The 26,059-nt window shown below is 38.7% G+C and overlaps 1 protein-coding gene across 4 annotated transcripts in view; it reads left to right on the top strand.

Annotated features, from left to right (window-relative positions):
* The window catches only part of CLSTN1 (calsyntenin 1), a 62,436-nt gene that overhangs the window by 23,843 nt on the left and 12,534 nt on the right, over positions 1–26,059 (top strand). For 2 of the 4 annotated variants that reach the window (XM_024210609.1, XM_024210607.1), the window contains exons 2-10: positions 253–375; positions 9,406–9,435; positions 10,607–10,802; positions 14,622–14,830; positions 16,009–16,158; positions 16,263–16,448; positions 18,970–19,218; positions 22,711–22,832; positions 23,968–24,130. In XM_024210609.1, coding sequence (XP_024066377.1) covers positions 253–375; positions 9,406–9,435; positions 10,607–10,802; positions 14,622–14,830; positions 16,009–16,158; positions 16,263–16,448; positions 18,970–19,218; positions 22,711–22,832; positions 23,968–24,130 — 1,428 coding nt within the window. The remainder of the gene's footprint in view (positions 1–252; positions 376–9,405; positions 9,436–10,606; positions 10,803–14,621; positions 14,831–16,008; positions 16,159–16,262; positions 16,449–18,969; positions 19,219–22,710; positions 22,833–23,967; positions 24,131–26,059) is intronic. The other 2 variants (XM_024210610.1, XM_024210608.1) reach the window with 1 other exon arrangement.

The following is a 26,059-nucleotide window of genomic DNA, read 5'->3' as shown; positions in this document are numbered from 1 at the left end:
CCTGGTATAGACAGAAAACTGTTTGTTTTTTTGTTTTGTTTTTTTTGTTTTATTTATTTATTATTTTTTAAAGAACACTTTAGGAAAATGGAGGCATAAATGCATGTAACATTAAGAAATGAGATTTCTTTGTTTTAATAATTTGCTGATTCAAAATCTGAAAATTCAAAGTGGGAAAACATTTTCAGTATTTTAATAACTTTTTAAATAAAAATTAACTTTGTTTCCTTAATCTTTTATTCTTCTTTATAGTTAACAAGCACAAGCCATGGATTGAAACGACATATCATGGCATAGTTACAGAAAATGACAACACAGTACTCCTGGATCCCCCCTTGATAGCCCTGGATAAAGATGCACCTCTGCGGTTTGCAGGTACAGAATCTATCTTTGTTTTTCCGTTGATGTAAGTTCTTGTTTGTTGGAGATGCTGTGTGTTACTCAGCATTTTTTTTCTCTAATGAACTGCAGCTTAAGAATGCTTCCTAAGGTTTTCCATAGCAAATGTTGGTTCATGATACTGGGTTTGTGTTTAAAAGATACAGCTCTTCTAAACAAGAGGTTGTTGTATCTTGCAGACTAGAGGTTTTATACTTACACATTTCACTTCACTTGTACCAATCTGTCTGGATGTTCCTTGTGTAGACTCTAACCGTCTTTTAAATACTTGTGCTCCAGATAAGTTTTTGCACCATTCAGCACAGAAAACGTTCTGCAAACGTCAGTTTTCTTATCATTCTGAAAGGACCCACCATTTATCTTCATAGTCTTCTGGGCTTGTGCTGGTTCTCAATTATAGACTGAAAGGGTTTGGTGAGGATATGATTAATTGCTACCAAGATTAATGTTGTGTTCCTTTTGCGCCATTTTTGGATTGAGGTTTTCTGCAGAAATCCAAACTGACTAGGGTCAGTTTATTCTGTAATCTTGGATAATCTTGAAAATGGACATCCTTTTCTATCTCTACAGTCACAAAGTCTAGTAGTTAGTGCTATCCATATGCTTCCTCTGTGTTAGCAGATGAGAAGATATCTTATTTGTCTATCCTGTTTTCTATATTAAAGTTAGTATTATGGAGTGTCTTAAGCATCTTTTTTTTTTTATCCCAGTAATATAGCTTGTTAGCTGAGGATCATTTAGCTTGAAGTATAATGTTAGAAATCTGATTGCCAATCAGAGTAGCCTGGGAAGAATTCCCCATTCCTCTTGGTAGGGAGACTGACTGTTCCTCTTAAGCCCTCTCAAGTGACCAGCCAAAACACCTCATGGTCCTGTATGCAGAATGCCTTAGTTTCTATATTGAAAGTGTATGAATGCATCATATAAATAAGCATTTTGAAGATTGTTTGACCTGTTCTTGCCATAGGGCAGAAAATATGTCCAGAAAATTGAGTTTTGCATCTTGCATACTGTTCTATTTATAAATCTATGGTACGCCCACATCTTGAATACTGCGTGCAGATCTGGTCGCCCCATTTCAAAAAAGATATCTTGGAATTGGAAAAGGTACAGAAAAGGGCAACAAAAATGATTAGGGGTATGGAACAGCTTCCATATGAGGAGACATTAATAAGACTCGGACTTTTCAGCTTGGAAAAGAGACAACTGGGGGTGGGGGGAATATGGTAGAGGTCTATAAAATCGTAACTGGTGTGGAGAAAGTAAATAAAGAAGTGTTGTTTACTCCTTCTCATAACACAAGAATCAGGAGTCATTCAATGAAATTAATAGGCATCAGTTTTAAAACAAACAAAAGGAAGTATTTGTTCGCATACACACAGTCATTCTGTGGAACTCTCTGCCAGAGGATGTTGTGAAGGCCAAGACTATAACAGGGTTCAAAAAAGAACTGGATAAGTTAGTAGAGGATAGGTCCATCAATGACTATTAGCCAGTATGGGTAGGGATGCAAAACCATGCTTTGAAGTGTCCCTAGCCTCTGTTTGCCAGAAGTTGGGAATGGGCTACGGGGGATGAATCACTTGATTACCTGTTCTGTTTGTTCCCTCTGAAGCACCTGGCATTGGCCACTCTCAGAAGACAGGATACTAGGCTAGATGGACCTTTGGTCTGACCCAGTATGGCCGTTCTTATGTTCTTATAGTGCTTACTTCTGGTAGCTAATCATAAATGTACATCGTATCACTTTTATATCCCTTATAAATCCCATCAAGTTACTATGGCATTATGGTAGTACTTAAAGGCCCCAATAGAGATGGAGACTCATTCTAGTAGGTGCCATACAAATACATAGAGTGACAGTCCCAGCACCAAAGAACTTGTAATATAAATAAACAAGAAAAATAAAGGGAGATATTGTTATACTCCTTTTACAGATAGGGAACTCTGAAGCTCAGAGTAAGTGATTTGTCCTGGGTTGCACAAGACATCTAGGAATTGGATCCAGATCTCCTGGTCCACAAGCAGGTGCCTCAACAGCAAGACCATCCTCTTGCTACTGTGCTTCAAATGAACACTAAAGAAAGCAGTCTCTGCGCTATTGGATAAAACGTTAGTTGTTTGAAGATAGGCTGTGCTGTGCTTTACTTTTCACATGGGAATAATGGCTTTCAGTTTTAGCAACAATTTCTTTCTAAAGACTGTTTAAAGATACAATAGCCAACAATGGGATATAAATATCCCACAGATAGTCTCTTTGTTTGGGCTAGATATAAGAAGATTGTGTTTGAAGGACATTTGGCATTTTCAGCTCTCAGCCCGAATGAGATGTTTGTCTTCAGAAACTTTCTTGTACAAGTAAAATCTTAAAGAATCTAGAGTTCCTGTAAAATAATTGGAACTAGAAGCAATTCAACATTTTAGGCCTTATCAAGTTTAGGAATTTATTTTCTATTTGCAGCCTGGCAATAAAGACTGGAAATAATGTGAAAACGAACTTACTAAATCAGCAGCCAGCTGAAATATTGAGTATTCTAATTGTGTCAAGTGTTATGGATGTACTGGTCACAACTCCCTAGCTAAGACTGCACTTAAAGCATGGATTTAACCTCTTTATGTATGAATAATAAAGCATATTCTGCCAAATATATAGCGCTTACACTTTAAGTACAGAACTAATTTTACAAGCATTTACAAGGCAATCCACAAATTTATTTGAGCTGACATTAATTTAAAACTGGGTCCTTTTGACACAGGGTGCTAAGCTTCTTAGTCTCTTTTCCTTGTCATGAATGATCTTAACAGGATGATACTTTTAGCTATACAGAAAGTTTGAAGAGTAACTGAAATCTTACATATAGGCTATAATTTGAAGAAGTAGGCTGTAGCTGAGTTATAAATGACTATATCTAATTGTAGCTATGTAAACTACAGACCGGGTCAGGTCAACAGCTCAGGTAATTCTTAAGAGGAGCCATTGTCATCCATCTTATATAGCTCATTTACATGAAATAATTACATTGGTTGTAATAAATCCATGATAGGAAGACTAGATAACTAGGGGGAAAATGTCTTTTAAAAATCTGTTTAATCTGGGACCATAAACACTTAACATTATGATTTTAAAAATTTATCAATGTCTTTACAGGACAGAGTTAAGGTTCTTTGGTGTCTTAATGTCTTTGGATTTCTTAGGTGTAACCCTAACCCTGAATTTCGTGAGTTTTGGAATGATTGGTTTAGAGAAAACTGCTGCATCCTGTAATGGTTCACACTTAAGTTAATGATATTTACACTTAATCTTTAAAACTAAATTAAAATGTAGCTATCTTGGAATTGGAGACTGTTCTAATTTACCAGCCCCCCCAACAGCTAACTTAGAAAGATACTCATCTGTAGCAAGAACAGACCTAATAAAGTTCTAACCTTCTAATTAATGATCTCCTCACTTGTGTGCATCTGTCCTTTCTACTACAAGGGAAAAGAAAACAGTGCATAGAGAGATGGCTGTCAGTAAGGGTATGTAGAGCAGTTACCAGCTTGCTTCCTCCCCAGTGATTCTTAACCATGGGTATTCTTAGAATTCCATGTTATTCTACAGGTATGCACACAGACTATTAAACAAAAATTAATCTAATAATGATATTGGAAGACAGATCTTCAGTCCTATTGATTAGGAAAAGAGGATAGGACTTCTTTCTTACTGTTCAGAAATATTTTAAATGCTTGCCTTAATAGTAAATTGACGCTATTCAGTAGTTTGTGAAAGCAACAGTTTAGCTGTTCTGTATCTGCTGGGCCGTAAATGTCCTAGTATAATTAAGCTTTAAGAAAATACTTGCAGGATATGTTCAAATAGCATATCAAATTTGTAAAGGGGAGGTTCAAGATTAGAGCATCATGTTACTTTACAAAACAACTCTTGTGTAGTGGTAACAGTAAAAATATGTATGTAAACCTGCTTTACCTTAACAAGTGCCTGTGACAATTGTATGTTGACTTAATTGTAAGTTTTAAATAAACGTTAATACTGTGACTTCCAAGAAAACTAAAATTAGCAAAGTCCAAAGGGCAACAGTCTCAAATTGGCTAAGATCCTAGACTTTATATGATGTACATAAACAAAATATACAGAGGGCTTTCCTTTATGTATTCAGAGCTGGTAGACTTGTATTTAAATTCCTGATGAGAAATATATTATGAGAATTTATAAAAGTATTTGTCTAGCATTAAATAGGACAATACTCCCAATTTCCTTTTGAGGAGTGAAGATGTGGGTGTGGTGCTGAGTCGGCATAATGACCTGTTCTGGATAATACTTGGTGGTGACTTATGCATATCTTAGAACATAGAATAGTATTGTCATTGTCCAGCATCATTTATGTGGGTGTTTTAAGTGAGAAGCCCTATTAGAACAGTGACAAAATATTGTCACAGCAAAACAAAGAGCTTCAGATTAATTGTCTTATTCTGCTTTAAGTGGTAAAGACTTAAATTGGTTAGAAATGCCAAAATTTGTGTCGCCTAAAAGAGTTGAAGTTCTAATAAACTGCCCTCGCTCAGAGAAATTAAACCACTTCTTGAACTCTAATTTGGTTTAAAAATATTTAAACTGAGCTATTTTAACCACTCTGATCATCCTCCATGTTATCCATCCAAACCCGTCAATATGCTTTATAATGCATGGAATTGTGGGACAAGGAACAGCAGTATTTTATGATTCATTAATATTGCTTTGCTCACTTGAATTGCACTATGGATGGTTCCCTGCCCTATGGCTTAACTGTGATTACAAATTCAAAGAAGCTCAGGTGTTTGAAGCTAAATGTGATTATCCAGATATCTGCTTCCAAGTTAATTTGAATGATTGGACATCTGGAATATAGCATATTTAAATAAAAGCAGGGATCTGAATGTGGTCCTACCAAACTGCCTTGTCTCGCTTTCTGACTTCAAAGTAGCCCCTGTGCAAACAATCTTGCTGATACACAATAGGATATCATGGGAATGCCTGGGAGGATGACTGACAAAGTTCTGCAGTGAACCCTGTGTGAAAGCACTTCTACACTACAAATCCAGCTGTTGGGAGAGTATGGTCAAATATGACTTTTTCCTGGGAAGGCTATGGACAATTACATTTTGCAGTATAAATGAGATCAAATGATGTGTTTTAAAAATCAAGCTAATGCCTTAAATTCTTAGCATACAAGCAAATTCTATTTACACTTCAATAAGGAACTATGCTTTTATGGTGCTTGTGGCACTGGGTCCCTCAAAACTGTTGAATTTACAGTGTTGGACTTTAAATGGGTTTAAAGTAGCACTTTGTTTGAGATGATCCACTGGTGGAATTAAGAGTCTTCAGCATGATTAGAATAGAGTTTTAAAAAGGTACCATAGTTAACCACTCTTAAGCAATGTTATTTAGCTTTCCCCATATTAATAAATATAAAGAGAGTCCAAGAAATATTTTTGTGGGTGCTAGGAATCTTTGTGTTTGGAGAGTACATGCGTATGCAACTCTGAAAAATGCTCTTGTAGCATCTCTGTTCATTCTCTTGAAAAACAAAAAACACTTCTGTTAGCCCCTTCCTGGAGATGTGTGTAACTCACATTTTCCAGTGGGTGACTGCTGTTGGTTTTTCTCCACACTGAACTGCCAGCTCTTGTTTGTTTAGCGCAGAGAACTGTGCTGACGTCCTGTCTGCAGCCTGCTAATGTGTAATGCAGCAGTCAGCTGGATAGTGGCTCTAAATAAAGGGTAGGTAGGGAAGATGAATGGCACAGTTTGTGTAAAGGGTGAGCTTCCAAATGACTACCACACTTCAAAGTCCTAGTAACAGAATGATACATGTCTGGAATTTGTTAGAACATATTCATACTTTCCCTCTTTGGAAGGTAGCTGGAATGAGATGCTGACTCCAATATTTTAAGAAGAATTTAGATATCAAACTCTTTATGCCCTCTAGTTCTAATATTTTAAAAACTAATTTTCAGTTAAGTATTTTGCATCAAAGTGCAGCATAATACCATGAGAGCCTAAAAAAAAAAAAATTACTCTCATCAGAGCGTGCTGCAACAAAACAGTAAAAAGTTCCATGATAAAGAATATCCTTAAGGAGACTGGATTATTTTATGTTTTCAGGCTACAGTAAGGTGGATAAATAATCTTGTTAGTTTATATTGAACTGTATCTAAGTTTTGCTTAGCTACAGAGATGAAAATGTATCAAATGATAAACTAATATTCAACTTGCTAATTGATTTACATTCCCTTCTGGGTATGGCAGGGATGGAAACATGTTTCACCTCAACTCCGGAATGAGATCAGAAAGCTCTGACAAAAAGCATTGCTATATAAAGTATATATAATATATAGCATGGTGCTTGTTCTTACTGGGCTGGCTTGGTGCTTGATGCATTATGTGGAACGTAACTTTGCTGTGTCAAGATGAAGAAATTTACTAAAAAGAATTGTTTAATCATATGAAAGCTCTTGATGTACCAGGCTCCTGATTTTTGCTGCATAATCTCCGTTATTAGTTGTACTGATTTAAGGTGCACATTATCCAGGCGCCAGAATATTCATCTGCACATTATCTTGTGCATCTTGATATGTGCTCTGTAATAGTACCTTTAATTTGTTTTGGAGGGAGGAGAGGGAGCCTGCCCCCTTGAAATATTTTGTGCTTTAGGGAATTGAAATGTTTTGTTTTTGCCTCTTATGGTAGAGACCATTTGGGAGGAAATAGCTGGTAGTATGACACGCTCTGCTCAAACTTGAAGCTGCATATGGCCTGTTAACAGCAATTTATCGTAACTAACAGTTCTTTATGGGCTTCAGCTTTTTGATGCATAAGTCCCTTTCTTTGTAATGTCAGAGTTTTTGTACCATAATGTTTTTTAAATGGGCTTTTTATTAAAATAAGATCTCATTACAATGAAATGGAAAAGTTAACATAGTGGGTAGATTCTTGTTCTGATAAATTGAGCTGTAGTATATCTTGAGCAGAGATTTTAATACCCTAGGGAGCATCTGGAGACACATGAGTATTTATTGGGAAGATTAGTTGTGGATTACTGTAGTGGAGGGATGCCAAGGAATGTAGTACTTGAACTGCCTAGTGGCAGAGGTTGGCATTGGTGCTAGAGTTAGAGTTCAGTTCACCAAGAATTGAACAGCCTTTTTTTTTATGTTTTATTTTTTTTAAAAGACAACTGTCACATTAACACACTTCAATACGTTAGCCCAATAATGAGTGTTGGGGTTTTCTGCCATATCATGTCCCTACAGTTATGTAGTCTTCTGTAATCTTAATGCCTTGCTCAAAATGCTTGACTCCCTAGGTGAGGTGGGGTGCTCAGTATTTAAAAGCTTGCAATTGTTCTATAGTCATTTTTCATTATTCTGTAGCTTTAGCCAGGAATTCAAGCAGCGTACAGGTTTTTTGAATAATCATTTGATTAAAAATACCTTAAAATTCAGGATTATACTTATATGCTATGTCCCTGGAATAGTTTATATGGAAGCCTTAGGAGATCATAAACGTGGTACATTAAAATAAGGAGCTGATTTATAAACTTGTGGGTTTACTTTAAATGGGGTCATGAGGGATAACTTCATAAGAGGTGGTTTCAGAAACTAGCTCCTTTATAATAAGGTTCCACTATTTAAAAGTGAGGCATTCTGCAGTAATTTTTCCTTTATCGTGTAGGCTATGCGTGCTTTAGTTTTGAACCAATATTTTGTCTTGTACTTATAAACATAGCATTGTTCTGTTTGCTGCATAGATAATCCCTTTTCAGAGCCAAAATTTGTAAGTTTTTACTAGTTGCACAATTATGTATTCCTAAAATAAATGAGAATTAACACTGGTTCCACTTGACTTGCATATTAAGGGTCAACTTTGCTGTAACTGCATTTCAGATCAAAGAGAATAGTAGTCATAAAAGTGTAATGTTCAACAGTGTGTAACAAGTGCAAATTCATAGTTTAATAACACTATAATTTCTGTTTGGAGAAAGCATACTGTCACCTGTGTCCAGTAATCATATGTTCAGATTCAAGTAGTTAAGGAGCTGGGTGTGGCTGGGTAAGAGGAGTGGAAATTATTCCTTGTTCATTAAGTCTGGAAAATATGCTTGAGGGTATGAATAAATGGGGAGAGGAGAAAAAAAAGTTGTTCACAAGTTAGTTTTTATGTTCAGTAAACTGCTTAAGTTTAACATAAATGTTCATTTTAAATCATGAATTAAAGAAATACTGTGAAGCTAAATTTGACGTTGAACTTAAAGTTTGCAAACACAAGTTATTGTAGAACCTATACCAATAGAAATGTTTTCAGGACGCATAAAAATCCAGTGGCAATGAAGAAATCTTTGCTGTCTGCAACCCCATACGTTGCATCATTTAGTATGAAAACCTGGTGGTGAAACTGATGAATGTGTGCATTGTTCAAGCTGTGAGAAATGTAAACTGTAAATAAACTTCATTAATGGTGAAATGTAAATTAGATTTACAAAAAACTTTAGAAATGTGAAGTGGGGATAATAACCTTAAGTAAAATTTTAAAAAGCCAAAAAAATCCCTATTCAAGATCTATTTTTTAAATAGAGAGACTAGTAGACACTAAGTTCAGTGAGAATTAAACTTGATGGGTACCTCTGCAAAAACACAGACATTCACTAAGTATCTACCTGTTTAACACATGAATATCCAGTTTTATCACCAATACCCAATAAGGGAATATGAAACCTTTTTACAATCTGAAGGCAAGTATTAATTTAACCTGATAATTTCACAGTGTATGATAAACTGAAGGCTGAGGTTAAATCACATTAGTGAATGAGGCTCTAGATTTGTAACAGTTAAGACCACTGGAATTTGTTCATACAATTTTGTCCAAAGCTTTTCTGTGTAATGTGTGCATCTTTGACTTTTTCCTTATTTGCTCCCTCTTCAGTCTTTCCTGTATTACTGACTTGGGTTTATCTTTTCTCCCTTTAGAGAGTTTTGAGGTGACAGTCACCAAAGAAGGTGATAAAGGGTTCTTTCTATCCCTTTTATGAATATTAACCCACTAACTTTGGTTATGAAATGGGGAATCAGCACCTAAACAGAAGATCCTGTCATGCTCTTTTACCCCCATTTTATTCTCCCAGTTTTTTTCTATTTTAAAATATATTGATAGAAATTGTTATGTAGCCAAACCCTTGGTTAGAAATATCTTTAAATCAGACATCCATTTGAACTGTTTGGGATTATATTTAGGATATATGAACACTGCAGTTAAGCTTTGGTTAAAAAATAGTATTTTTCACTAGTAGCTTACATTTTTGGGGCATCTTAGGTTTCTCCCATACATTTTGAGAAGAAGTAATATAATTTCCAAAACATAGCCACAACCTGCAATACACTTTCCTCACTATATGATTAACTAGTAATCGTAGATCTGATTTATAATCCAGTTTGTAAATAGTTTTAGATATAATAAAAGTGATTTACTTTGTAGGTTTCTTTTTCAGGTCTGTTAGAAAGAAAAGTCTGACTAGAAAAAAATATCTAGTAAATCCCTCTACATGAAATAACTATCAAGATTAACATAATTGGTATATTAGTAGACAGCGTTGAAATGGATGCCTGAAAAGTTGGTATTTCTACCTTTCTCATTCAGTAGTTTATTTTGATTCCCTAATTTTAGCCAGGTACATTGCACAGGAAGACTTTGTCCATTTGATCTGTTGACAGAATTTCTGTAATTATGGTGCTGAACCTATACCTGAAGCTTCTTCACCTCTCAACTTGTAAATGTGCATTTTAACCTTCTGCTTTGGTCAAAGTAAACAAGCTGCCCAGCTATTCCCAGTAGCTTGGCATAGAAGATATTACCAGTGGCCTTGGCTGTATGCTCTCATAAGATCTACTCTTACCCTAGAGCTATCTCAAGTACTCCTGTGAAATGCCTGTCTACGTTTCTCTTTTGTATTCCTGCATGAATGGATGCAAAGTAAACAAGTTGCTTGGAAGGCAGATGTATGCTTTTTTTACTAAAGTTCCCAGAACTCACCCATTTTAAAAGCACAGTGCTCTTGCTTTGTCCACAGACCCTCACAAATCCCTGGCTGCAAAATACTGAGTCATTTACATTTGAAAGTGCGTGGAGAGGTTTTTGACTGAAATTCTAACCTGTGCTGCTTTGAATCTCTAGGTGAGATTTGTGGATTTAAAATTCATGGGCAAAATGTCCCCTTTGATGCTGTGGTAGTGGATAAATCCACTGGTGAGGGAATAATACGTTCAAAAGAGAAACTTGATTGTGAACTACAGAAGGACTACACATTCACCATCCAGGCCTATGATTGTGGAAAGGGACCAGATGGAACTAATGCAAAAAAATCCCACAAGTAAGTAAATCTGTGGGTGGCTGAGGGGAAGTTCAGTTTAAGTAGTCTTCTGATTGATGTGGCCTATAGTCTGTATATTTGAAATGAACGTAAATCAGGTGATTCTGAAGGCTTAAAAATTATATTAACGCAAGTGGGTCAAAGCAAAAACGAGAACTGCTTTGAAGTTGCTATACCTAAATTCTAGGGTGTAGTGACTTATTTGTCCTTTGACATATTGACACCTCCGGAAGTTCCACAGGAAACTAATGTGCTAAATTAGGCAGCAGAAATACTGAGGGAAGCAGTTAAAATCCCATGAGGTCAAGGACCTCAGAGGGAAACTGAGCTGAAAGTAGTCCAAAGAAAATCTCTCCAATAGGTGTTAGTGTTGTGGAGGGGTAAAGGAACACATGTTTCTATAATTTCCAAGCAGCCTGAATAGAAAATCAAATTGCTGGTTTAAGATTCCTCTCATTCTAGATTAAAATGACAGTAACAAAGCAATCTGCTCTTTATGTAGAGGGAAAGGAAATAACCACATAGTAACATTGCTTCCAAAAACCACTCAAAAATAATACAGCACTTTGGAAGAAACATCTGTACAGCATGTGGCAGACTACCGGTGGTGCTCAGGAAAGAAGGGCATAAACAAGATGAGGATTGGGTCAGGAGTAGGCATCATTACTTTCCTAGGGAAAGTAATCCCAGCTGGTATACAAGCATGGGAAGCCTTTTTGTATGGAAAGATGCTGTAGGAAAAGTGGTATTTAGGTAAACAGAGTATTTGATAATACAACCAACTATTGAAGAAATACTCAAAAGGGAAAGATTACAAACCACTTCAGAGACTGGGTGGAATTCTATCCTCTGTACAGCGTGGCTTCATGTGACTCCCTCTGCACAGCAGCTGTTCACTTTGTAGTAGAACTTGCAATTTCCAGCCACTTTTCCCCATTGCTCCAGGAGATGGACCAAACACAAAATGTAAATGCCAATTCCCACCAAAAGGAACATTGGCTAGATACAAAAGGGAAGACAAGCAGAGTCAACAGTTTAGAGCAGGGGTCGGCAACCTTTCAGAAATGGTGTGCCGAGTCTTCATTTATTCACTCTAATGTAAGGTTTTGTGTGCCAGTAATACATTTTAACGTTTTTAGAAGATCTCTTTCTATAAGTTTATAATATATAACTAAACTATTGTTGCATGTAAAGTAAATAAGGTTTTTAAAATGTTTAAGAAACTTAATTTAAAATTTAAATTAAAATGCAGAGCCCCCCGGACCGGTGGCCAGGACCCGGGCAGTGTGAGTGCCACTGAAAATCAGCTCGTGTGCCGCCTTTGGCACGCGTTCCATAGGTTGCCTACCCCTGGTTTAGAGCAAGCCCAGTGCGTGGGTAAGAAAGCAACAGCACTGGGATACTTGCTTTTTAGACTGCTTAACCACCCCCCCCCCCCCGCATTCCCCCCCACCCCCGTGTCAAAAACCGCACTTCCACTTTGTGGGTGGCTAGGCTCTTAGTCATCAGCTCTGTATTGCTCATTCTCTTCGTGTTGAATTATGTTACTCTAATACAAATTATTGAGAATGTACTATCCTGGATCTCCTTAACTGATGTGTGGCAATGAAGTTAGTTTCTTCCTGCTGATGAAAATGTATCCTGCATTAAAGAAAATGTAAATGTCTAGTGGGTCTCTTTGCACTGCATTTGTTGGCCATATTGGCTAAAATAAGCCCCCTTTAAAAAAAACAAAACAAAACAAAAAAAAAACCTCTTAGGTAAGCATTAGAAATATTTACTTCTGGAGGAGGGATGCATTAATAAAATGTTTCCCTATAGTATTTTTACATTCCTGACACTTGTTCCATCATTCACACTTTGCTCTTTGTTGTTTTCTTCATTGACATATTTTTCCATTCTGTATTTACACATATACTATGACAAGTGCAAGAGGAAAGGCACTGTGGTCCCAGTCTTTCTGGGATTACTTGGCTCATGATAAACTAATTTAGGTGGGTTTTCTGCTACTTTTATATTCTCTGACCTTTCACTTCCACCTCCAAAAAATGAGTTAATTGTGTTTTAGCTGACTTACACAACTTGGTGTATTCTTATTGAAACAAAACTAGTCTAATGTTCTTGATTGAGCCTTTAGTCTGAAGCCTGACTTCTGATTGTCATTGTATATTTGTTTTCCATATCAAATTGTTAATTAAAACATAAAAATTAAGTGTAGTATAAGCTTGATATCTGGTGGTGCATGATAGAAAGGGATAGTACTGTGTTTGAAGCACAAAATTAATAATCAGATATTAAGGTTTTATTCCCAGTTTGCCACAGATTTTAATTTTTTTTAACCTTTCTTTGCCTCAGTTTTCCTCTGTAAAATGGCAATAACTTACTTATTGCACAGGGGTGTTGAGGACTTATTACTCCTGGGGGAATTCTGCACCACTGCGCATGTACAGAATGTATGTCCCCTGCAGATGTCTTTGCTTCCCCGCAGAAAAATGACTTTCTGATGGGGAAGCAAAAGGAAGCCACAAGAGCGGTCATGCGACCCTCCCCAGCAGTATGTTTCAGGGCAGCCGACAGAGAGGTAGGTCACTGTGGGGAAGGGGGCAGGACTGGGCAAGACCCAGCTGGTGGCTCCTACCCTGCACCTAGCTCAGCTGCTAGTCCCGGCTGGGTGGGGGAGGATGGGACTTCCTCTGCCCCTGCATGGCATCCGAGGCTGTGTCAGACCTACCCCCAGATTTCTCCCCCGGCTGTAGGAAGCTCTGCAGTCCTCCCCGTCCCCATTTCCTGCACCCATTGCTCCTCAGCTGCAGGGGGAGGGATCTCTGTACAGGGAGCTGCTCCCCCATCAGCTGTGCATCCAGACCCCCTCATACCCAGACCCTCCGAACAAGCCCCACTCCCCCTGCTTCTGGACCACCTCGACAAGCCACCCACACTCAGATCCCCAGCATACTGAGCTCCAACCAGCTGCGTCAGGATCCCCACCACACTGAGCCCCACTCCCCCAGCATTTGGACCCCATCACTGAGCCCCACCCCCACACCAAGACACCCCTCCTGCTGAGCCCCAACTACCTTCACATGGACCCCCCTGCAGAGTCCAGTTGCACCCAGATTGCCCCACACAGAACCCTCTCAACCCACACCTGGATTCCCCCCCACACACTAAGCCCATCCACACTTGGATCCTGCCTTGCTGAGCATGCCTGCCCACACCTGGCGCACCTGGCACAGATGGGCAGGGCCCTGGGGTATTTCTGGGGCAGGCCCAGACCTTGCGCTGTGTCAGGGTTGGGTTGAGGCTCACCACTGAGTCCGTGTCCCAGGGGGAAGCTGCACAGTGATCTCCCACCTCTGTGCAGCCAGTGTCCTGTGCTCCCCAATGCTATGCTAGAGCCTCCACATTTATTTGACAAATAACATTTGCAGAATTTTGGAGAATTTTAAAATATTGTGCTCAGTTGTTGTTTTTTTTTTTGGTGCAGAATTTTAATTTTTTTTTATGCAGAATGCCCTCAGGAGTAACTTATTTGTGTGTAAAGAACTTTGAGATCCTCTGACGGAAGGTGCTATGGAAGTACAAAATATTATTTATTAATCTTCTGGGAAAGGAAAAATGTATCCCGCCTTAGTAGAGGGGTGGACTTGAGCTAATGAGTCTCTTCCACCACTAGCTACTATTCTTCTCTGAGCCTAAATTTTGGTGGGGAGCTTAATCTGTAAAATGTGGTTCTATTCCTATGTTAGTTGAATGGCAGCTCTGTAACATTCCTATTTCACCCAGTGTTAAAAGCTGACCATTCTGTCTCCTCTCCAGAGCAACAGTACATATTCAGGTGAATGATGTTAATGAGTATGCTCCAGTGTTTAAAGAGAAGTCCTACAAAGCAACAGTTATTGAGGGGAAGAGATATGACAACATCCTGAAAGTAGAAGCTGTGGATGCAGATTGTTCTCCCCAGTTCAGCCAGATATGCACCTATGAAATTGTAACTCCAGATGTTCCCTTTGCTATTGACAAAGATGGTAAGAACCAAGGAGGGGGGAGAAATTGTTCTAATTTGGTACTTTAGAATAATGTTACAAATGTGGTCAATGTCAAAATAAAATTAGTGCTTCAGAGTATTCTATTACAAACTTACTTAAATCACTCCATTTTCTAATCTAGTTCTACAGTGTAACTGAGCAGACATGTTTTTGTGAGCTTTCTGGATTCCTATCTGGACTGTGTATAATATAAAGTAGGTTGTCTTTCACTAATAGTACCAATCTCGCTATTTCACCTTTCTAACATATCTAGCTTCCACAAGTCTACATTCAGTGCTGCACTCAAACAGCAGTGACTTCAAGCGTGTTTGCTGCTGCTGAAATTGTATTTTGTTGGAAAGTGACGTGTGTGTGTGTGTGCCCTCCCCCCCCCCGAACATCTTAGAACCCAGGGACCAAAGAGAGAGCAGTTTCTAAGGCGTTTGCTGTTTTGGTCAGGAAGGACAGTCTTTTTCAAACTTCTGTAGCTTTTAAAAATATCATGTTTAACTGTGGGCTTTATTGAAGAAGCTGGTTCCAAGTTCGGGTCTTACGGGATCTTAACCATGAAGTACAGAGCCTATGGTCTCCTGCTGTTTTGTCTTTTAAAAATAGCAATGTAGATATACCACGTTCTAAACCAGCTGTTAAGATGTTTTTCTTTCTATAACTGTTCTTCTGTATTTAGGATTGGTTTTAAATTTATAAAGCTTGAACAGCAAACACCACGTAAAACCTTATTTAAGACACAGAGAGGGCTTGAGAGGTTACACTATGGAGTGGAGGATGCTGGGGTCAATGAAAAGTACTAATTTAACTTGCTCCCTGAACTGTGTAGACCACACAAAGTTACAGTCCTCGCTCCTTATCTGCAGACAGTTAAATCTTCGGTTTTATTAAAAGATTTACACTAACATAATGAGCTGTAAAAAGACAGTGCTAAGACTGCATCTGCTGCTGTATTTATTTGTGTTAATCTTCTGGGTTTAATCTTAAAGAATTGGGTTTGCTGTTTAGGGTATTACACCCACATAAATTGAGGGAGGGGTTAATTAAAGCTTAATTACATGTGACTATCCAAGTCTTAGCACCTGGAGGGGGAAAAAAGTATACTTAATGAAGCTGAGTCTAAAAGATGAACATATATTCACTGTTAATTGGCTCTCCACTATTGCCAGGTTATATAAAAAACACAGAAAAGTTAAACTATGGCAAGGAGCACCAATATAAGCTGACCGTGACTGCCTATGACTGTGGCAAGAAAAGAGCTGCTGAGGATGTATTGGTGAAGATTAGCATTAAACCTACATGCAAGCCTGGCTGGCAAGGTTAGTTCAATCCCCTCCTTTCACCAGCTGCTATTACTTTACTGCAGTTAAACACTGGTAAACACCAGAGATCTCTAATCTTCTTTCTTTGTGTGACTATACAGGCTGGAGCAAAAGAATAGAATATGAGCCTGGGACTGGTTCTCTGGCTCTATTCCCCAATATACATTTGGAGACCTGTGATGAACCCATAACTTCAATTCAAGCAACAGTGGAACTAGAGACTAATCATATTGGGAAAGGTTGTGACAGAGATACTTACTCTGAGAAATCTCTTCACAGACTCTGTGGTAAGAATGCATTGATTGGTTTGAAATTGAGTAAAAGTCTTCCTTTGAATATAATCTTTTCACAAGTCAGAATAAGGAATATCAAACGAATGGGCACACTTAATAACATGCCAGTACAAAAGTTGCCCCAAAATCTTGTCTAGCAGACCTTATACTTGGTGAGCCTGACAGTTATTTGAAAACATCAAGTTCAATCTCATCAGAGGAAGAAGAATCATTGTGTTGTCCCCTTCCAACCTCCCTGTTCTCCTATTTTGGGCAGTCATTTCTCACTGGTGATAAATGCTCCAGAATTGAATGGCTGGGGGTGTGTGGATGGGCATCGTTATTGAAAACTGCCTATTTTTCAAGATGCAGGATGAATGTGGGTGTCTTTTCAGAGGCCGTGATGAAGAGATGGATTATAAAGTGGAGAAAATGTGGCGTGAAATGAAGGACTTAATTTAAACCAGCTAAATCTATGTTTTGTTGCATAGGGGCTAGAGGACCCTTTTGCATTCACCTATGCTATGATTAGTAGGATTAAAATTCATGAGCCCCTCTGATGCAAAATGAAAGGATGGAAATTATGGGCCAGTCTGTCAGTGATGCTCAGCACCTTCAGTTCTAGTTGGAGTCACCCAAGAGCTGTGGGTGGCTCAGCACCTCTGGAAGTCTGGCCATATGCTTATAATGGCCTGTGTTGCCAAACCGTCTTTTTATTGGGTGTGAGAAGGAAATTGCACTTCTCTTCCCAAAGTGTTAACTGAGGCTATGTCTACATTACAGTTTTGTCGACAAAAGCTATGCCGCTTTAATTAAACCGCTGTTGCATGTCCGCACTATGCTGCTTGTCGCCAGAGTGCAGCCAAACTAGCAGCTCTTGCATTGACACAGAAAGCAGTGCACTGTGGGTAGCTATCCCACTGTGCAGCTGGCTGCAGGGTGCTTTGGGAAGGGTTTGCAATGCCTCATGGGGCAGGTATAGCATCACTTGATGCAGTTTTCTCAATCCCATCTTCCATGGGCATCCAACTAGATTGCCAGCCACTTTTAAACGGAAGTGTGGGGGGAGAGTATGTGTGGGGGAGAGACAGAAACTAGCATGTGTTAGGGGAGTGTGTATATGAGAGATACTGTGTGTGTTGGGGGAGAGTGAGTTTGTCAGCATGCTGTCTCTTTAAGTTCAGACAGTGGCTGGAAGCAATCAGTCCTGAGGCAGGGAGAGGGGGAGCTCCCCCATCCCCATTAATCACCGCCTCCCTCCCTGGCTCTGCACAGCAGTTGTCCTCACTTCCTCCCCCTTCCAGCAGCAGCCTGTCTGCAGCTGTGTTCCTGTTTCCCCCAGGGAAAGCAGGATTTTGGGTTAATGATTTGCTGTTTGCTGCCACATGCTCAGCTGTCAGAACTTCCCAGAGATTTGAAAAGGGAGGGGCGCATGCCTGTGTAACTGTAAGCAGTGCAGTGGAGTTCGAAACAGTGAGCAGAGCGGTCATGGTGGGCATTGTGGGATAGTGGGGGAGGCCAGTCATGGCGACATAATGAATGGCAGTGTCTACACCAATGCTTTGTCGCTTTAACTTTGCTGCAAAAAGCTCTATGTCCCTTGTCAAGGTGGTTTTATTTTGTCAGCAAAAGTAGCATTCTAGTATGTACATCTGTTTTGTGGGCAAAAGATGCCTTTTGCTGACAAAACTGTGTAGTGTAGACAAGGCTTAAACTTATTCTCTATCCCTTATCTCTCCTCTTTAGACTATTTTCTTTATAATGGTGTAAGTTTTACATGAGCAATTCTGCTTACTCAAGGGCTGAACTTGACTCGTATGTAGGTTTTAGCTGGATATGTGTGTGCAGCGGTCTTATTATCTGCTGAAACTTTAACCAATAACATCCATATTTGTGAACTTTACTTAATATTGTGGCAGTTCCTGAGCTGCTGGCACTATTAGTCAATGCCGAAGTCTGGTGTGCTTCACTATGACATCAGTTACCCTGGATTTGGAGTGCTGAGTAAACAGAATGCTGAGCTTCTTTTAGGAAGTGGATATTTTGCATGATTAAACAGCAATTCCTGTGACTGATTTGGGCTCTAAAGGGAATCTCATCCAGCCCTCTTTAACCAGAAGAAGTAAAGCTCTCAAGACTGGTAGAGAGTTATAACAGGAGAAAAGTGGTGTCATCCTCATGACTCAGGAATTCAGGAAGTAAAATGCCATTAATGTGTGGTGATATGACTCCTGGCGTAAACAGCAACAAGGCGGCTCTAGGTAGGCAAAGCCTAGAGAGCAAACATTGTTTGCTAGATTGGATGTCTACCAAGAGGTTAAATGGCTGGAACAAGTAATTCAGAGCTGTTAGGCCTGACAATGTTTAACTACATTGCAATTAAATTTAAAATTGCTTGGTGCATGACACTAATACAGGATCCTTACAGCTAATGCGGAAAGGTTAGCAATCAAAACAAACAAACAAAAAACAATTTGGTTTGACACCAATTCTTAGTTTCCTTCTGGGTGTTTTTAGTAATATACTTTTATTGTAGGTGTTTCCTCTGGCACAGCTGAGCTGCTTCCCCCTCCAAGTAGCACTGCTAACTGGACAGTAGGACTTCCTACTGATAATGGCCATGACAGTGACCAAGTCTTTGAATTTAATGGCACTCAAGCTGTGAAGATTCCAGATGGCGTTGTCACAGTCAATCTAAAAGAGCCCTTTATGATTTCGGTGTGGATGAGGCATGGGCCTGGTACCAAGGAGAAGGAGACAATACTCTGCAATTCAGACAAGACAGGTTTGTAAATACTTCAGTTATAAACAGTCTCTCTTTGGTTTTGGTGATATATTTGTTGCAGGTCACTCAAGGCTCTGAAGCTCTCTTTTAGATTAGATTCACTTTGGAAGCAACAAGCTACACTGAAAAACTCACTTTTATTCTGGAGTAATGCCCAGGTAGGGAGTTATATTGGCATAGAACTAGAACAGTATAATTATACAGCTATAGTTCTGCTGATCAATTTTCCTGTGTAGACAAGCCCTTAGAATATTTAGTTTCAGTTAGATAAAGGGAACTTGATATCCAGGTTCCTTTATACTGTAGAGATTTTAGCCATTGTGATATACAAATTGATCTGGCAGTATAATCTGTTTAGATTGTGTTATTTGAGAGAACCTCATTCTTGATTCCTCATGATAATCATAAGGTTATATGCTGTAGATTTAGCAATATGGATCCTCACTCTTTTTGTTTTGTTTTGTTTTTTAAAAGAGGATTGAATGTGGAATATTTGCTTCTAGGGGAAAATAGCTCTCTCCCTCTCTCTTCACCCCTTCCATGATGAAGCTGCTTTTATCCTTTGAATAGTTTCTGTGAATGCTTCAAACACCATCATTTTGAAGATGGTATTTGTGATGCGTTCTGTCACCTGACATGCTGAATTTACCTCTGAGCCCGTTTTCCTTTCCAGCTTGGGACTCCAGAACCCTGCCTTGTTGAGCCAGACATGCTAGCTTGCTGCAACACAGACCCAAGTCTCGTCCATGCCCCCCAAACTGCAGACTTCAACCAAAATCTGCTAGGCAGGTCACTTATCTCCAGCACCCAGACACTCAGTTCCCAATGGGATCAAAACCCCAAATAAATTTGTTTTACTCTGTATAAAGCTTATATAGGGTAAACTCATAAATTGTCCGCCCTCTATAACACTAATAGAGAGAGAGTCACAGCTGCTTGCTCCCCCAGGTATTAATCATTTACTCTGGGTTTATCAATAAACAAAAGTGATTTTATTAAGTATAAAAAGTAGGATTTAAGTGGGTCCAAGTAATAACAGACAGAACAAAGTAAGTTACCAAGCAAAATAAAACAAAACACACAAGTCTAAGCCTAATACGTTAAGAAACTGATTATAGGTAAATCTCACCTTCAGAGATGTTCCAATAGGTTTCTTTCACAGACTAGATTCCTTCCTAGTCTGGGCCCAATCCTTTCCCCTGGTACAGTCCTTGTTAGTTTCAGAAGGCATCTTAGGTGAAAAGCAGGGGCTTTCGCATGAGTGGAACCCCCTTTGTTCTGTTCCACTCCCTTTTATATCTTTGGCACAAGGTGGGACTCTTTTGTCTCTCTGGGTTCACACCCCACCTTCTAAATGTAAAATAACCAGGTTTAAGATGGATTCCAGTATCAGGTGACATGTTTAAATGTCCTGTGAGACCCCCTCCATTCTTCCAGGGCTGGTCCGCACATATACAGGAAGGCTTGCAGGTAAATAAACCATTTACAGCCAATTATCCTAGTCAATAGGAGCCATCAAGATTCTAAACCACCATTAATGGCCCACACTTTGCATAATTACAGTAGACGTTAGAGTTATACTTCATATTCCTAGTTTCAGATACAAGAATGATACATGCATACAAATAAGAAGAATATATTCAGTAGGTTATAACCTTTGTAATGATACCTTACAAGAGACCTTTTGCATGAAGCTTATTCCAGTTACATCATATTTACACTCATAAACATATTTTTATAAAGCATATGGAGTGCAACGTCACTGTATTGATGCAAAGGAATATCTGATAACTCTTCGTAATTGCTGGCTGATAGAGTACAAGATTCTTGCCTTTGTGCGCTAGAGCAGGGGATTTGTTCAGTGATTTTTAGAAGAAGGCATTCTGGGTAACAAGCTGTCTGGTCTCTCAAAGGAAGCCAAGCCAAAAACACAAGCAAAGCAAAGCAAAACAAAACAGGCCCCCTATCATTAACAGAATTGAATTTTATCAAAAGAGAGAGAACTGTATCAGCAATAGGTTGAAAAATATTTCTTTGATCAGATGTAAAGTGTCTACCTAGTAGCAAATATCACTCATTGAAACTTTTGTGTGTGTGTTTGCTTGAGAGTATCAGATAGGATCAACAAAGATCCCCCCCACTCCCCTTAATTAAAGACCAAAGTTATTGCAATCCTTGAAATAATTTGAATGGAGAAAAATGAACTTAGTTTAGAATTGTGCTCTATTTTAGCAGGGGGAGGGGCATACAGAGGTGATATGCAGCATATCTCCAAAACAGGCTGCTTTTTCTGGGCAGTTATGCTGTAGCATAATCCAGTATTGTTTGAAGTTGATAATTTCTGAAATTATGAATCCCTTTCATGTTCATTTCAGCAGCATATTATACAATTTCTTTTTTTAAAAACTAGGTCTCTTATGGGGATGATCTGTGGTGTTTAATCATATTATGTATAGAAATGTATTACATTTGTATTGTTGGGATGGGAAACTACAAGGGTTTGGGCCTTTTCCTTTCCCTCCCTATTTGGCTGATTTATGCATGATCTGGGTAACCTAAATTAAAATTACTTCATCCTCACTCTCACTTCCTTGTTTCTCCTAACATCTTCCTCTTGTATTTAGTTTAGATTAGCAGTTCTCAAACTGTGGGTCAGGACCCCAAAGTGGGTCGCAACCCCATTTTAATGGGGTCGCCAGGGCTGGTGTTAGACTTGCTGGGGCCTGGGGCTGAAGCCAAAGTCAAAGCCCTGACGCCCAGGGCTGAAGCTGAAGCCCGATGGCTTCAGCGCTCAGGCTTCAGCTTCAGCCATGGGCAGCAGGGCTCAGGTTACAGCCCCCTCCTCCTCCTCTTCTCCCCCCACTCTCCGGCCGAGGGCGGTGAGGCTTGGGTTTCAGTCCCCCTTCCTGGGGTAATGTAGCAATTTTTATGTCAGAAGGTGGTCACGGTGCAATGAAGTTTTAAGAAAACCCTGGTTTAGATTAATTCTTTAGGGCATGGACCATGTGTGTTTTTAATATCCTCATAAAGTAATGCTATAGACATGCTAAATAGTGTTAATTAGCAGCGATACATGCTGTTTAATTGGTAACAGAAGATTTTTCACTACCCACAATTTGAATTTTGTTCGATTTCTCCTATCGGTAGGCTTACCCCTGTGATATTTTAGTCCTAGTCCTTGGTTGGGAAGGACATGTGTCTTATTAGCTATGGTGTTATCAGTATTCCTGTTGGATTGTTTAGGAATGGATGACCTAAAACTGCTTCTGTGGGCACTTCTTTTCCCTTGAAACTGTAGCATGCTTGATTTCTTTTAAATCTGTCTTGTGCTCTCATTACTTATTACTATCCTGTAGGACGGTATTAATAGCACATTTACATATCAGTCATGTAGTTTAGGGTTATGTGAATTCTTGACTATCATTTCCAGTTCTAGAGTTTTAGGGCACAGGGCAATGGGAAAGAGTAACATTAATGTAACCTTTTGTGCAGATATGAACCGGCACCACTACTCTCTTTATGTACACAATTGCCGACTTGTTTTCCTCTTCCGCCAAGATCCTTCAGAGGGAAAAACTTACAAACCTGCTGAATTCCACTGGAAATTGAACCAGGTTAGTATGAAAGGGTACTTGTTAAGAAATTTACAATTTAGGTATCCATAGGAGCCTAAAACAGCGTGATAGACTTAATTTACTATTAAAACTTTCTTTGGAAATCCAAAGGCCTCATTCCACAGTTTACTAAAATAAACTGAGCTGTGTTCTATAGTTCTAAAGTTTCAGGGCCATATTCTGCTATCCTTATTCATGTAGAGTCACATCTTGCTTCTTTAGTGTCCCTACAGAAGTCAATGGGGATTAGTTATGGAATACTGAGTTGAACTGTATGAGTAAGGGTGGTAGAAACTGGCTTTAAGTGAGTAAATTAAGTGTTTAAAAGATAGGAACCAGATTTGGTGGAACTTGTCTCCATTGAACACAATAAAAAATTAATGACCATTCTACTTGGAAGTATTCCCATGTGTTTATAGCAATTAAGTATTTGTGAGCATATGACTTTTTTGTAGGTCAAATAATGTAATAAGATAACAGATAAACTTTTCTTTAATCCTTTTGCACACTGGAAGAAAAATTTTCCTGACACCATGTGCATTGCTGGCGTTAGATAAGCAAACTGGCTAATTGGTACAAGCAATTTGTGTAATATTGGTAGCACTCATGATTAGGAAGACTACCATTAGAGAGTTTAAAAAAAAAATTTTATTGGACCAATAAATCTGAGCAAAATAAGTAAATTTTATGTGGCTAATAGCTCTCATATAGAGGTTCCTTTAACTGCTTCCAGCTAATGTTGGGGATCTGTTTGTTTGCTGCCAGTTATTTAAGCAGTAAGATCATCTGAATTTCTGATGCTGGAATGTAACCACTCAATTAGTAACATACTAGCATTCTTCACATACTGGCATATGCTGCTGTGATTATAAAATGGCCTTGTGCATACTTATAGGGAGTTGGTAGCATTCCCATAATTGCAACCAGCTTCCATTATTAAAGATCTCAAATTTTGGCTTGGGAAATTTTTTTCCTGGAAATTGCCATATTTATATACTATTAGACAGAATACTTCAGCAGAACTGAATGAAAATCTTGTGAAATAGTGTTTTAATATGGCAGTGTACTAAATGTACTCCAGTGACTGCTTTGGTGGAACTCTGTTTTTAAATATTACCTGTCGTTCTCTTCCCAGGTGTGTGACAAAGAATGGCATCATTATGTCCTCAATGTTGAATTTCCAACAGTGACACTCTATGTAGATGGAGTTTCATATGATCCTTTCCCAGTGACTGAAGATTACCCACTACATCCTTCCAAGATAGAAACTCAGCTGGTAGTTGGAGCATGTTGGCAAGGTAACAGTTAATTTCTCATCTCCATGAATGGTTAGTTCTCTTCAGGGCAATGGAAGATTGCTTTTTACATCTCCTACAGATTTTTCCTCTGTCCCACTATCACATATTTCTTTTTTAATGTAGTCACTTTTTCTGGAATGCCGTTGTACTCATCACCCATAGGTGGATATGAAATACCAAACTACATCTAGAAATGCCAGGCAGGGTTCCACTTAAGTGATTTCTGTAATAATTATGGGAATATAGTCAGTTTTATTTTTGGTAATACTAACAAAAGTACATTTTATTCTTAAGATTACTAGGCAGAACCTTTGCTTTCTAACCTAATTTGAAACAGACTTTACAAAAACCAAGCTCTCATTTTTGGCCATGTTTCCATATGAGGATTTAATTAAGTAATAATAATGTTTTCTCTTGAGGATTTTGCCACTTGTGGTTATAAAAAGAAGAAAATAGCAGCAGTTTTATTATATGCAAACTAAGCTTAAATTGTGATTCTCTACAGGCTGCTTAATGCTGATTCACAGCCTATAATACTGGTGACGCTTACTCATCAAAAGCTTGAGAAAATGGGGCAGGTGTCATCTGAACATGGAGCATTGGAAGTAGATTACCAAGGCACTGCAGTGGGCTGCTCAGTTCAGTGCATTTTGCTTACTGATCAAATTACTTACAAGTTGGAAAACTGCTGATCTAGCTAGAAAATCTTGACCTAATAGAACAATACTTTTTTAGTAGAACAAATATTGGATCATAGATATTTTACTATAGGTCTTCAAGTTTATATCAAACTATTGCATCTGCATACAGTACATAGGACATTCATAGAGCATGCAATAAGGAGAGTCTTATGGTGCCTCTCCTTTCTCTGAGATTTGAGGCCTTGGAAAGATAAAATGACAGTCCAGGGGTCAGAATAAGCATTACGTATTTTGAGGGGCCCATTACCTTTTTAATACTTGCTAATTTGCAAAATTAATTAACTTGCAACCAGTCTCCCAATCATTAGCGAGGTTCCAGTTCACTTCATTTATTGCTATATAGATGGCTTTCAGATTATCCCTTTTGTTTTGCTATAGTGCAGCAGCAAGTGGAGCGGTAACTAGCTTCCAGAGAGCTGAAGTGTGCCGGGGAAACCAGAAATATGCCAGCCAAATGTCAGGAATGCCCCAAGGCTTCGATATAGGCTCTTGTATCCTGACACAAGCCCAATCATTTTTACTTGTAAATATTTGTGTTCCTTTGGCCTCCACATGGAGGTTCCCTATAGTGATGTGCATTAGCACCACTATATAATCCTTTCATTCCTTCCTGCTTCCATCCTGGCCATTGCCAGTAATGGACTTGAAATGGGGATGCTAAAACTTTGGGGTTGCGGACTTGTGGGTCTGTCAGGGAATTCTATTGAAAACCTTATTTTAAGAGGATTATAACTCAGTCAAAGAAGAATTTATGCCAAGAGTGAAACTAATGCTTAAGGTCTTGACCTGAGAGCAATATTGTTTGCTTTACCAAACTTTAAAGAAACTGATTTATATATAAAGAAGACTTTAATACTTTTTCCTCCTTAAAGTTATGCTTTCTAAATCCTCTTTAACATTTTTATTCTCCCACTCTTTTTTAAAAAGCTGCCATTTCAAAAATTGGCCAATTAATATATGCAGTATTATTAATTTGGTCTGAATTATTGGTCAGTAATGGCTCCTTTTGATCTGTCCATAATACTTTTTTCCTTAGGAGATCTGTTAACATAGACTTTAATCTCCCTATCATACCTGTGAAGATGGGAACATGAAGTATTCTAGCTGCTGGGTTTGGCAATGGTTTATATAAGAAAATCCAACTCTGTGTCCAAGGCTAAAACTGATTAAATTCATGCCAGTTGTGAAGAGCTGGTTGGGATATAAGCAGAATATGCTTGGTGAAACG

This window comes from Terrapene carolina, unplaced genomic scaffold (assembly GCF_002925995.2).
Source record: "Terrapene carolina triunguis isolate 2854851 unplaced genomic scaffold, T_m_triunguis-2.0 Scaffold714, whole genome shotgun sequence".
Lineage (NCBI taxonomy): Eukaryota > Metazoa > Chordata > Testudines > Emydidae > Terrapene > Terrapene triunguis.
This window is presented reverse-complemented; position numbering and strand designations above follow the sequence as displayed.